The 11902-nt window shown below is 52.7% G+C and overlaps 1 protein-coding gene across 3 annotated transcripts; it reads right to left on the bottom strand.

Moving 5' to 3' along the window:
* Nucleotides 1–1644: 1644 nt before the first annotated feature.
* On the bottom strand, nucleotides 1645–10630 carry C1QTNF6 (C1q and TNF related 6). 3 transcript variants are annotated; one of them, XM_056482188.1, is made up of 3 exons: nucleotides 7492–7573; nucleotides 6426–6663; nucleotides 1645–4950 (listed from the first exon to the last, which is right to left on the bottom strand). In XM_056482188.1, the coding sequence occupies exons 2-3, from the start codon at nucleotides 6655–6657 to the stop codon at nucleotides 4403–4405; spliced, it is 780 nt and encodes a 259-aa protein (XP_056338163.1). In that variant the 5' UTR covers nucleotides 6658–6663; nucleotides 7492–7573; the 3' UTR covers nucleotides 1645–4402. The 3 variants fall into 3 exon arrangements, with proteins under 3 accessions (XP_056338163.1, XP_056338164.1, XP_056338162.1); XM_056482189.1 differs by lacking the exon at nucleotides 7492–7573 and adding an exon at nucleotides 7321–7403; XM_056482187.1 differs by lacking the exon at nucleotides 7492–7573 and adding an exon at nucleotides 10412–10630 and having other exon boundaries at nucleotides 1646–4950.
* Between the last annotated feature and the right edge of the window lie 1272 nt (nucleotides 10631–11902).

The following is an 11902-nucleotide window of genomic DNA, read 5'->3' on the forward strand; positions in this document are numbered from 1 at the left end:
GCCCTGCTTCTCTCTTCTCCTTTCCCACACCTATCACAGGGCAAGGAGCCTTCAGCTCCTCCTGACTTGTCCCTGGCATGTGCTTCCTTTCCCTGAGACAGCACCATGTTCTGCCCTTCACATACTCCCTCCCACTCCCTTCCTTTCACACCTGCAAGACCAGGGACCTGCAGCAAGGCAATTTTCAGGAACAGATGCCTTGAACAAACTTCAGGCATGTCCATAGAGCTCTTTGCAGCAGAGTTTGGACCAGTCTTTCAGGGGAAAATACAGGCACAGCTCCAGGGGTAGTGCTGTATCTGTGCATCCCAGCTTTGCCCAGGAGAGAGATGCTGGCTGTCACCAACCCCTAAATCACACCCCACAGGGCAGCTCCATTGCATGGAAAAAGCCACAGGCCTGGGATGGATGGATGGATGAATGAATGAATGGATGGTCTCATGGCCTCCCAGGCACGGGTGCACTCACTGGCAGGGCAGCAGGGCTGATCTGACCCATTCCAGACCTTGTTCCTTCAAAGCACTGCAGGGTCCAGCTTGCTTGAGCTGAGCCTCACCCACAGCAGCTCCCTGGTCAGGCATCCCTGGTGTGATGGTGGCAGCAGCTGCAGACCCTGCCTGTCACTGTGCACCTTAGCCCCAAGGGATTTGGCTGAGGAGACTCTTCAGGAGGCAAGGCTGGAAGGTTGAATCATAGAAAACTTTTCTTGAAGACCTGGCTACACATTTCCTGTTCCCCCTCCTCCCTCCCTCCCTCCCTCCCTCCCCTTTTGTAAGTGTGACAAAGTCACTTCCAATGTGCCAGCATCTCACCTCAAGGAACAGGAACACACACTAACACTACTAACTCTACTTCCTGAGGACACATTTTTATCTGCTTCCTCAGAAGTAAATAAAAAATGGGAAGAAGGCTGGGCTCTGACCTGGCAGAGTATTGCATTTACTAGGATATATATAGCCCTTGCTCTGGGCCTGTAGGGATGTGTGTGGTTATGTATTCCACCCTTTGCCAAATGAGGTGTCTGGCACACATCAAGCCACAGAAGAAACTATGTGAAGGCAAATTAAACTCAAAACAGAAGGTCCTATATGGGCACTTCATATTGTTTTTTTGCCTTCTACTTCAGCAGGAGTCCCCTCAGCCCAAAGATTAGAAACAAAACCCCATGTAGGTCTTTGACTTGGACTGAGACCCCAAAAGGCATGTCCCTGTCCTTAGAATTCCACTCCTCCTAGATCTTTCACTCCAGCTTGCAAGTTTCCAGTCCCTGCTTATGTTTTCCCTTCTCCCTCAACTTTATGAGCAATAGCCACTTGTCTCTGCCCTGAATCTCAGGCCTTTCTCACCACACACAGGACCTCCAAATATGCATGTCCATCTTAACTCTGCAACTCCCACTCAGTCCAATATCAGGAGGAACAAGTGTGCAGTCAACAGTTTACTATCCCTCCTACACTGCTCTTCCTGGCCTTCAGGTCTTGGCAGAGAAAACAGAAATGTCATAGGGAAAACAGAAAATGCTTGTGCTTACCAAGTACTTGATTAAAGAATGTGCTAAAACATTTATAAGATAAAGTGATCTGATCTCCCTTAAGATAACTGCAACATTAACCCAGCCTTCCTCAATTTAAACAAGTCGTTGAAGCCTACTCCTACAACCCATTGTATCATCCTGGGATTTTTCTTTTTTTTTAATCTCCAAAGAGTCATTTTTTTGAATTTGCTGAAAGCTTTTTCAGCAAAAGGGAGAGGGCTGTCATAATTAGAAATGTTAAAGCAGTAAATATTTCAAGGTAACAGCTCTTTGCAAAGGAAACAGACACAAGATTGCCACGGATTACCCAAGGAAATTTCAGAGCTCAGTTAGACTTTGTACCTGTCAATTTCAGCTCAATGTCTTTTCCATCACATCATTCAGCAATAGCCAGAGCTAGAATGAATAGGTTGGGAGAGAAGAACAGATTTAAGTGCAAAACAACCAAGGAAAAAAGTTTAATACCACTGAAAAAATATATATATACAAAAGTTCTTGGAGTTTGTCTGGTTTTGTTACATAAAGCACCATTAATTCCAGAGTACATCACAACTCAGCCTACTGCACTTTCCAGAAAGCACCCAATACTCCTGAAATCTGATTTAGCACCAAGGGAATGCTATCTTGTTTAGCACCAGCAGCCTGTTAAACACACCCTTTGGTCCCCCTGCCCTCCTCTCTCACGTGCATCAGGCACCCTCTGGCTGCCCATGGGTAGCACAGGAGACCTGTCACCAGCATTCAATCACCAAATTGGAAAGGAGAAAGAAGGAAGCTTGTTTATGGAGATATTCAGTGTTAGAGAGGCTTGCTTCTCTTCAGGGAGGCATGGGGCCCTATACACTGTGAATAGACTCTATCTGGGTTTGCAGCCTGCTGAGGAAGAGAGAAAGGGATTCTGTCCTGAGCATCACCTCCAGCTTTCTGCTTCCTCTGCTGTCTGAAGTCCTGTCTCTGAGCAATTCCACACACTTGACCTGCTAAGGGAGAGGAAGAAACCCAGTCTCCTTTAGTTCCTATGATCTCTTCATCACGTTTCCCTGTGAAAAAATCAGCCTTACCTTATTGAAATTTTGTTTTTTATACCCATTGCCTCATTGACAGTGGTGGGGAGGATCCAGAGCAAAGCTCCTGAAACTCACTAGAGTCTGAACAGCTTCCTTGAAAAGCATGGAGAGTAAGTAAACTGGATAAGAGAGAAAATACCCTGCAATTTTTTCAGGGTCAGTTTTAGTACTTAGCCTTGGTCCCTTGTTTCTTTGCTATCCTGGGCTGTGTGTACCAGACCTAATCTTGTATAATGACTCACATTTCTTCTGGGAGAGCACTGGTACTCCCAGGTGCTACAGGCAGAGACTGTGGCTCATCATGAGAACCCAGGTAAGCCTGAAGATTTCATGATCAGTGATGAGCAGAGGAGAAATACCTGTGTTTCTCCTGCTTGTCCTGCCCTGAGACTCAGAAAAGAGGCAAGTCTTGGCACTGCTGTTTATGGGAGCATCACAACATGTGGAAGTAGGTTTCCTAAAGTGCTGAGCCAGCCTCACCTGCTCCCCCAGGACTGCAGCATCCCCTCCAGAGGGATGCAAGTGGGAGCAGTGTGAGACCAATACAAATAGTACTAGAAAACCCTACCACTGGCATTCCTTTCTCACTGCGACATCTCCAACCTGACAGAAAGAGCGAGGGTTTGTTTTAGCCACATGCTTTTCTCTGATGAGTTACTCTGATGAGATTGCCAGAAAAGGGCATGGAGCATAAGGCAGGGAAGGTTTTAACCCTTGGGCAAGATGCTGTAGTCTCACCTCTATCCCTGCTCCATCACAGAGGCAAAGAAGTGGCAGCCTGTCCAGGCTTGGAATTGGTTGAACTGCAATTGCCCCTACAGCCTTGAGATCAGGCCCTGAAAGAGTGTTCCTTCCACACCAGTGTGGGAGAACCACCTTTAGGAGGACAATGAAAAGGCACCTCTGCCAAAGGAGAGCAGATTTGGGCTCTCTCTCTGGATTAGCTTCCCACAGCTGATGAGCCAAGACTGAGTGGCAGCCCAGGGGAAGTGTGGGAGGGGGGTTTTCAAGGTTTTCTCTCTTGTTCTGTACTGATGATCCCTAGTGGGAACAGAATGGTTGCCTCTACTGAGTCATGGGGAGATGCCCATGAAGGGTCTGGCCCTTCACCTCTTTGAAGAGCTAGAGCTGGCACAAAGGAGCACAATCCCACCAGGTCTAGGTTTGACAGCCAGCCTGGACTCTGTGACATAGAAGGGTGTCTATGGAAAGCCAGTTCAGAAGGCCAACAGTTTCCTTTTTGGAAAGACAATATCCTCTCTCAATTCCTACATCTTCCTTGTGCTACAGGAGAATATCAGACCCCAGCCTGCTTTCCAGACTACAGATATCAGAGGTGACATTAAGAGCTTGTTTCAGGCTGCAAAACTGGCATGTCTAGTTGGGATGGAGAGGAGTCAGGACGTACCTCAGCAGTGGGGACTTTCTAGCCCTTTCCACAGGAGTCCTTTGTGTATGAAGCCCCAAGGAGGGACACAGGCCCAGGAGCAGCTTTCCTCTTGCTCTAGAACCCTAAATGCCAGAGGCAGCTCTCTGGCAGATTGAGAAGAAGCCAATAACCTAAACTGGGGCTATGAGGTGAGGGGCAAGAGGTGGCAGTGCCATGATGTAAAGTGGACTGATACAGGTCTGGCTACAAGAGAGCGTGAGGTGGGAGCCAGTGTGGCAAGTTTCACACTCAGTGCCTGAGATTTGACAGGCCCATTTCCAAGTGATTTGCAGTGGTTACGGGCAGTAAAGAGAGAGAGAGAGAGAGGAAAAAGGAAAAGGCCTGAGAGGCCCCAAGGAAGAGGAGAGGCAGTCATTCAGCGCTGGGCTTGACCAGGTACCCGCTGAAGGTGATGTACACGTCGACGTCGTCGCTGTAAATGGCATTCTCCCGCTCCCTCTTGTAGAGCCTGACCCAGACCTCGTCGTTCTCCTGCAGCTCCAGCATGAGGCTCTGGCTCTGCATGATGCTGCGGTCGCTGGGCTGCGCGTACAGGATCACCGCCTCCTCCTCGTTGCGCATGACGTGCGCGTAGGTCTCCTTGAAGTTCCAGGTGTGCACGTTGAGGCTGAAGTAGTAGAGGCCGCCCACGGCGCAGTAGAACTTGCCGTTGAACATGTCGAAGTGGCCGTAGAGGTTGACGAAGACGGTGTCGAAGAGCAGCGCTTGGAAGCCCTCGCTGCTGTGCAGCGCTTTCTTGCGGCCCACGGAGAAGGCGGCGTACTGGTGCTTGCAGGGGTCTCCCGCCGTGCCCATCTGTCCTTTGCTGCCTTTCTGGCCCTGGGCACCCCGCTCGCCTCGCGGACCCTCCTTGCCCCACTTCCCCGGCATGCCAGGCTCGCCCCGGTCTCCCTTCTCGCCTGCGGGAGGAAGCAGAGGGCACTGGGTGGTACCACAGGCGGTGAGAAAGCCTGGTGGGGAGGCAGGGGATTGCACAAGAATGGGGCAGTGCCAGGAGAAGGAACGTTTCTGAGGGTCACAAAACCACTGCTCTTCGTGGGAAAGGAGCTAGCAGAGCGCTGGCAGTGACTGGAGTCTCTCCCCCAATGAATCCCCTGCTCACCAATTGATACAGCCCTGCTGTAACCTCTCCCTAGGAGACTTCAGCCTCAGAGGGAGCCCAGCAGTCCAAAGTACCACTGACCCCTTCTTCCTCCCCCACACCCCTTTTACCCAGCACAGCCTTGCCCCCACACCCAATAATCCACACAGGATGCACACTGTCTCACCGTAGGCTGGAGAAGAAGAGCTGCTAACACCTGTGGGGGAATATGATCAGGGAGGGACAAAAGGGTGGGTCAGAGGGAAAAGACACAATCTGGACTGGGCAGATGGAGCACTGCAACTTAGAGTTCACAATACTGGCATGCTTTGAGCATCTTGTGTAATTAATACTGCAGTTCTAACCTGGGGTATGTGCATTGCCCATCACACTCTTGGGCAGGCATTGATATAAAGACAGACCATCACCAAACATACTTTGTGCATACAGAGAAGAAATGGGACTCAGAGCAGCCTCCAGCACTAAGTGACAGCATTCAAAATCTGTATCTTGTTCCTCTTCTCCTCTCCGTCCCCTGCATGGTATTGAATGACACCCCACTCTACTCTAGGCCTCTGTTTGCCCTTCTGAGCTTTGATGGATTGCAGCTACTTCCAGGCAGGGCAGGGAAGGGAATGCATCTGCCTAGTTAACCCAGACAAACCACAGAGCTACAAGAAGTGTGTGGCAGCATCCAGCTGGGAACAGGCTTTTGCCCACAGCAAAGGCTAAAAGGGGAGTCCTGAAGGGAGGAGCTGATCTAAAATAGAGAACCCTTTCCCCTTAACCAAGCCAGCCACTGCAGGGTGGAACGAGCTGGGGGTCACTGCCAGTTTAACCTGGAGGTGCTTGCAAATAACTCCTGCTTCCCTTTGCCCTCCTCCTGCTCCCAAATGCATGTGACCCACAGACCTGGAGATTTCCCCACAGCCTCCCTGAGTGCCAATGCCTGCCAAACAAGCTTATTCTGCAGCTGAGAAGGAGTGTTCCTTCCCTCAGACACTACAGGACTCAGTAAGTCTGAGGGAAGGAATGTGTCCTCCCAGCTTGGCAAGAGGCTGTCAGTGCCAGTCCTGTGATCAAGGAGGAAGGGTTAGTAGAGACAGAGATACACACTGACTTCCATCACAGCACAAAACCCCTAAACACTGGGCACAGTGTGTGGTCACTTATCTTCCAGGATGGCTCCTGGTGGTCTGTTAGCCCAACCAGCATGCCAGCAATCCAGCTGTCACCTCCACTGCAATGCCATCAGTCCCTGAGCCAGCCTTGGCACCCGGGGCAAAGACTTACCCTTCAGAATGGTGATGTTGATATAGGGACGGACCTCTGGCACTGGGTAGGGAAAGTGGTGGTGGCTGGGAGGGGCTGGTGGGGTATCTGTGGAAGAGTCCAGTGGGTCACAACAGCGCTTGCAAGCACCAGGGCCTGGTTCTGTGAGGCTGGGCTCATCAGCAGGTGCCCCAAACACAACAAGAGGGAGAAAAAGGAAGGTCAGGGATGTGCGCAGGTAGGTTATGTCCATGGTGACCTGGGAAGATAGGAGGAAGTGCCAAGAGTGAGGTGTAAGAAGGGGAAGGACACAAGGGATGGAGCAGAGATCATGATAAAACATCTTTCTGCGGCTGGAGCCAGGGGTGGGATGGAATGGCAGTGTCCTGTGGAGGGAGCTTACGTGCTGCTCAAGGCTGCAATCTGAGCAGCAACCACAGGGCCCAAGAGGATGTCCCACGCCCTTCTGCAGGGCCAGTGGGGACCCGGCTCTGACCCTGGGAGAGGGCTTGATGCTGACTAGGCAAGCCATCAAAGCCACCAGAATATTCAGTCCCCAGGCTGGGATAGAGGAAGGAGACAAATCATAGAATTGTTAAGATTAAAAAAGACCTCTAGGGTCATTGAGTCCAACCTCAAGAGCTCTTTAGCAGAAGAATGCTCTTGTAGGCTGCTCAATCTGTGGGAAGCACTGTAAGAAAATTCCCCAGCTCTGCTATCAGTGCATATCACTCTTTATGGGAATCTAACCCCAAAACCCCCATGGGCGCCTGACCCACATCTCTCGGCAGAAATGCCTCTCGTGCTGCGGGCTGAGAACTGAACTTCAGCCCCCTCCTTCCCCCCCAGATCCCCCCGTCCCGTGGCTCGGTGCCCTCCCGCCCGTGCCCAGCGGGTCCCAGGCGAGCCCCAGCACCTTCCCAAGGGCACAGCCGGCTCCCGGCGCAGCCTTCGGGCCGGAGCTGCTCCTCTGCCGAGGGCGAAGGACGCGAGGCTCCGCGGCTCGCAGACAAGCGCGCTTACGGAGCGCGGGCTCGCCGAGCGGTGAAAAGCCCCTGGGCAGCCTGTGCCCCATGCTGCTGCTCACCCGGGGCTGCGGGATCCCCTCCGCGCTCCCCAGCCCCGCTCGGCCGCTCCCCGTGCCTGCAGGGCAGCCCCGGGACCATGGTTTAAGGAAGCCGGCTCTTGGCACAGGCGCTGCTCAGCGCTGGCTGCGCTTGGACCGGCTCCCTCCCCTCTCCTCTCCCTCCCTCTCCTCCCTGGCTCTGGGTGCTCTCCATCCTAAACCGGCTTGGGTTTCAGCGTCTTTTTAACTCTTTCCTAGGAAGCGTCTTTCCCTTGTACGTTTTGCCGGTTTGGTTTTATTCCCTGCCTTTTCCTTTCCAGCAGCACAGGCTGTGCCTTGTGCGAGGGGTGGGCAGCAGCAGGGCAGTGTCCCAGCCTTGGCATCTCAGGATGGACAAGGTAAGGTGCACTGGTGCCAGAGACAGGCAGGATGCTCCAGGATTCTGCCCTCAGTCCTTTGCACTAGTCCCTTGTCCCAGCCATTAGTCCTTGACTTGGCCGTGCTCTCTCCCCAGCTGTGCCTGACCCACTCACAGTCCCCAAACCTCATCTTTCGTTCTCTCCTGCATTGTTTTTTCTGCACGTCACTGTGGCCTCTTGCCCCAGGCACGATATTTCTGCAGGAGCAGCTGCCAACTGGGAGAGGCATCAGTTTTTTCCCTCTCTGGTCATCCCCTCTGCCTGGGCAGAGCCCCAAGCCCTGTGCTCCAGCACGTGTCATCCCCTGGTCATATCCCCTGTTTAGATCCCAGGCCGAGCACTTTGGATGGGAGGGAAGTGCCTGCTCTGAAGCAGAGCCTGGCTGCTGGGAGCTGCCTGCCAGCAGAACTGGGGACCTGGAAACAAACCCTGGCTGTGACCATTGTCCCCAGCTTGGCGCCAAGAGGACGAGCTGGTGCCTTCGGGCTAAGCACAATGTGGTTGCACCAGGACATTGGAATGAAGGGCATTTCGGAGGGGAGAGGAATGCAGGGTGGGAGAGACAGGAGATTTTTCTCAAGTCTGTTGGGAAGAGGATTAGAAGATTCCATCCTGCACCAAAACTGACCTGGGTATTTATACCCTGGGTATGTGTGTGGGGGAAGGGGGGGGTGTGTGCACATACAGACTTTTGGGAGGCAGAAGGAAGGATGGACAACATCTCTGTTCTGCAGGGGTCAGAAATGCCAAGTCAGCACTGTGCCTTCTGCAGTTTCCAAGAGGAGCTGCAGAAGGCTCCAAGGTTTCTGAGGGGAATAAGGTTTTGAGTGTGTCTACGTGTGCTGAGACTTTTTTTTCCCTGTTTCCCTTCTCCCATTTGTTTGGTTTAGGAATGGGAGGCCCCGCTTCCCAGAGAGTGGCTGGCGTTTGGCAGGACCCCAGAACCACTGGAGAAGCAAGCGGAAAACTCTGGGAAAATATGTGCTGTGAGCTGGGGGGAAGGGAGGAATGGGGGCTGGGAGGCCCAGGGATATTCTCAGGCTGCCTGTCAGCCCAGAGCTCAATGAACATGGAGTGCACATGCCTTCCAGCTGGGGCAGGAAGAGGATGGAGAAATTCACTGCTCAGAGCATGAGCTCCTCACCGGGCTCCAGCACGGGATGAAATCCACTGCAAGTTGGCCATGTTTGCCTGTGCCTCAGTTTCCCCTTTTGGGAAATGACGGGGGAGGAATGGTTAGGACAATACTTCTTGCTAATGGAGTCTAAGCAGCTGACAGAAGAGGGATTTTGTGATCAGTTGTGTTGTCTACTCCTGGCTGCTGCTGGTGGGAATTTTGGCAGCTAACAATACTATTAAAGGCAAGTAAATTTTCTGGGGTGCATGGGAGACTGATGCTGAAGACAAAGTTCCTCTCTGTCCCAAAAAAGCTTCTGCGGTGCCTCTCTCAGGTTTTCCTGCCTGGCTTATTTCCAAACATGACATTACCCACTTTTGCAGTTCTTGGCCTTTTGCCTGGCCTCTTCCACCTTTCCAAGGGAAACAGGTAGCAGGGAGGCCATTGTCCTCATTTCCGTCCCACATTTCCATCTGCACTCCTGAGCTGCTCACAGCCAAGCAGATGTTCTTCATGGGGGACCTCATCAGCTGGGGCTTAGCCTGTGTCTCATCTGACTGCAAGAATAGCTCACAGTGGGGAGCGAGCAGGACTCTGTATTTAATGTCTCATCTGGGCTGAATAGGGACCTGCCAGCAGCCAGCAAACAAATGCTCTGCTGGCATTGCCCAGCTGGGCAGAAGCTCATGCCAGTAAAGACAATTTTGCTAGGGCAATATTGCTCTGCTCCCTGAAGGGCACGGTGTGTACCAGCAATATTTTGCCAGGGCAGCCACATTTGCAGGAGATTTTGAGAATTCTATCCAGTAAACTTGTGCCAGCCATGCTCAAAGTACAGTCCAAGCCTGAGGGCACCTTGTGTGCCCAACAATCTTCACTCTACCTCATCACACACTTTGCCTTGGAGGCAGCCCAGAGAAGCACTGTCCAGATTATGCTGCAGCAATCCCTGCTCAAAAGCAGCTGTTTCCTCCTCCTCCAATCCCTCCCTTTTCCTGTACCCACTACAACACTGGCAAAGTAGGGGGACAAAGACTGTCCCTACCTCAGTGGCTGCATCCATCCTATCACACCTCTCTACCACAGGCATGGAGAGGGAAATTGATGTTTTCTCTCCTCTGTAGCCCCTGTGTACAGCTCAGCTCCCCTGCAGCACACGTGGATCGTCTGCCCTGTTGCACACACACACACATCCATGCACAAACACTCACCCTTCACAGCTCCTCCCTCACCAAACCTCCAGAGCGAAGGCATCATTTGCACCAAGAGGCACAGCCCCTTCTCCTCCCCTTGCTGACTGCTTCTCCTCCACCACAGCTGCCTTTCCCTCCCCCTGCTCCTCACTCCTCTGCCCCTAATCCTCCGGAGCACCACAAGCCGGGAGGGGAAGCGGAGCACCTCTTACCTCCGCTCCCCTCCGCAGGGGTCCCGCGCGGACTTTGTGTCCTATATCCTGTATCCCGTATCCCGTATCCCGTATCCTGTATCCTCAGCTGCTCCTGGTCAGCAGTGCAGCACGGAGGGAGGGAGGGAGGGCCGGCAGGGCCCAGCTGACTCCAGCCAGATGCTCGCCAAGTGCTCTTATGTAATTACTGTCTTTTCCATCCTGCCTCCAAGGCCTTTGTGAGTGCCTCCCCTCCTGCTCTGGCCCGTGTCAGGCTTGGCTCTCCCTCCCTCTCTCCCTTCTTCCCTCCCTTCCTCCCTCCCTTCTTCCACCCACCCTGCACAGCATCACGATTTGCTCAGCTCAACAGCTGATTCCTTCTGGAAGCAAAGTTCAGGCTTTTGGCTACTGCTGTTACTACCCTTGGAGAGAAAGCTCACGTGTTTCAAGAGCTGGGACGGGATGAGCAGCACTGCTCTGCACTTGCCTCCTCTCCATCACAGCCTGACTGCTCCTGGGTACTTTTCCCTTGCCCTTCCACAGTGCCTGTAAATGGGGAGGGGTTCACCTGAGACACAGAAACGTGGCAATGTGGGTTTTGCTTCAGCAATTTGTGGTGCCCTCAGGTTATCCTGGAACAGCAGCTGTCACTCTGCTGTACCAGGATCACTGATCATCTCTGGCCAGGCAGCAGAAGAGGCTGGAAAGAATAGATGACCTTTAAAGGTCCCTTCAAGCCCAAACTATTCTGTGGTTCTATGATTAGATGAATCTTTTCCAGCCTGTGGACTCCACGTCTGTGCACAGGGCTTGTGCAACAGCCAGCTCTTGTTACTCAACAGCACCAGCGTGGTACAAAAGCACTGGCTTAGAATACTTTCTGTGTCTCTAAGGATGGGCAGACCTATTAGATGTCAGCTGCATGACTACATTTCTCTTTAGACTTCTGCCCATGTGGGGCCTTGGCCAAGCAGAAATCAGAACTGACACGTTCCCTGGCTTTATGCGGGCTGCTGCTGAGTTTGAAGGCACTTCTGCCAGCAGGGATTTCTGCTGTGTGCTGCTTGGCGGCCTGGCCTGTCTCACACAGAGATCAAGGCCTGGCAAAGACTCTGCTCTTTTTTTTCTTTTTTTTTTTCTTTTTTTGCTGTGCATTGCTGAAATGCCACGTGGCTGAGGAGCAGCTGGAAGAGCCGTTCACCTGCACTCACTGCTTGAGCAAAGCTAGACCTGGCAGTCTCCAACACTGAGCATGAAAGTGTGAGCTTTGTCTCCTGCTTCCCAGTGCCCCCACAGCCAGTGCTTGTGTGGCCCAGCTGAGCAGGGAGGGTATCAGACACTGGCTCACAAGTTGGAGATGCCTGACAGCCTCACCCAGGCTGCCCCTCTCCTCATCAGCAGCCTTTCCAGCTTGAGTGCCCCATCTCTTACCCTCTCTGCTTGTGAGACCAAGGAACTGCACTGGTATCCACCCCAAACTCTGGCATATGACTACAAGGGCTATCCCTACTG

The sequence above is a fragment of the Oenanthe melanoleuca genome, chromosome 1A (genome assembly GCF_029582105.1).
Source record: "Oenanthe melanoleuca isolate GR-GAL-2019-014 chromosome 1A, OMel1.0, whole genome shotgun sequence".
Classification (NCBI taxonomy): domain Eukaryota; kingdom Metazoa; phylum Chordata; class Aves; order Passeriformes; family Muscicapidae; genus Oenanthe; species Oenanthe melanoleuca.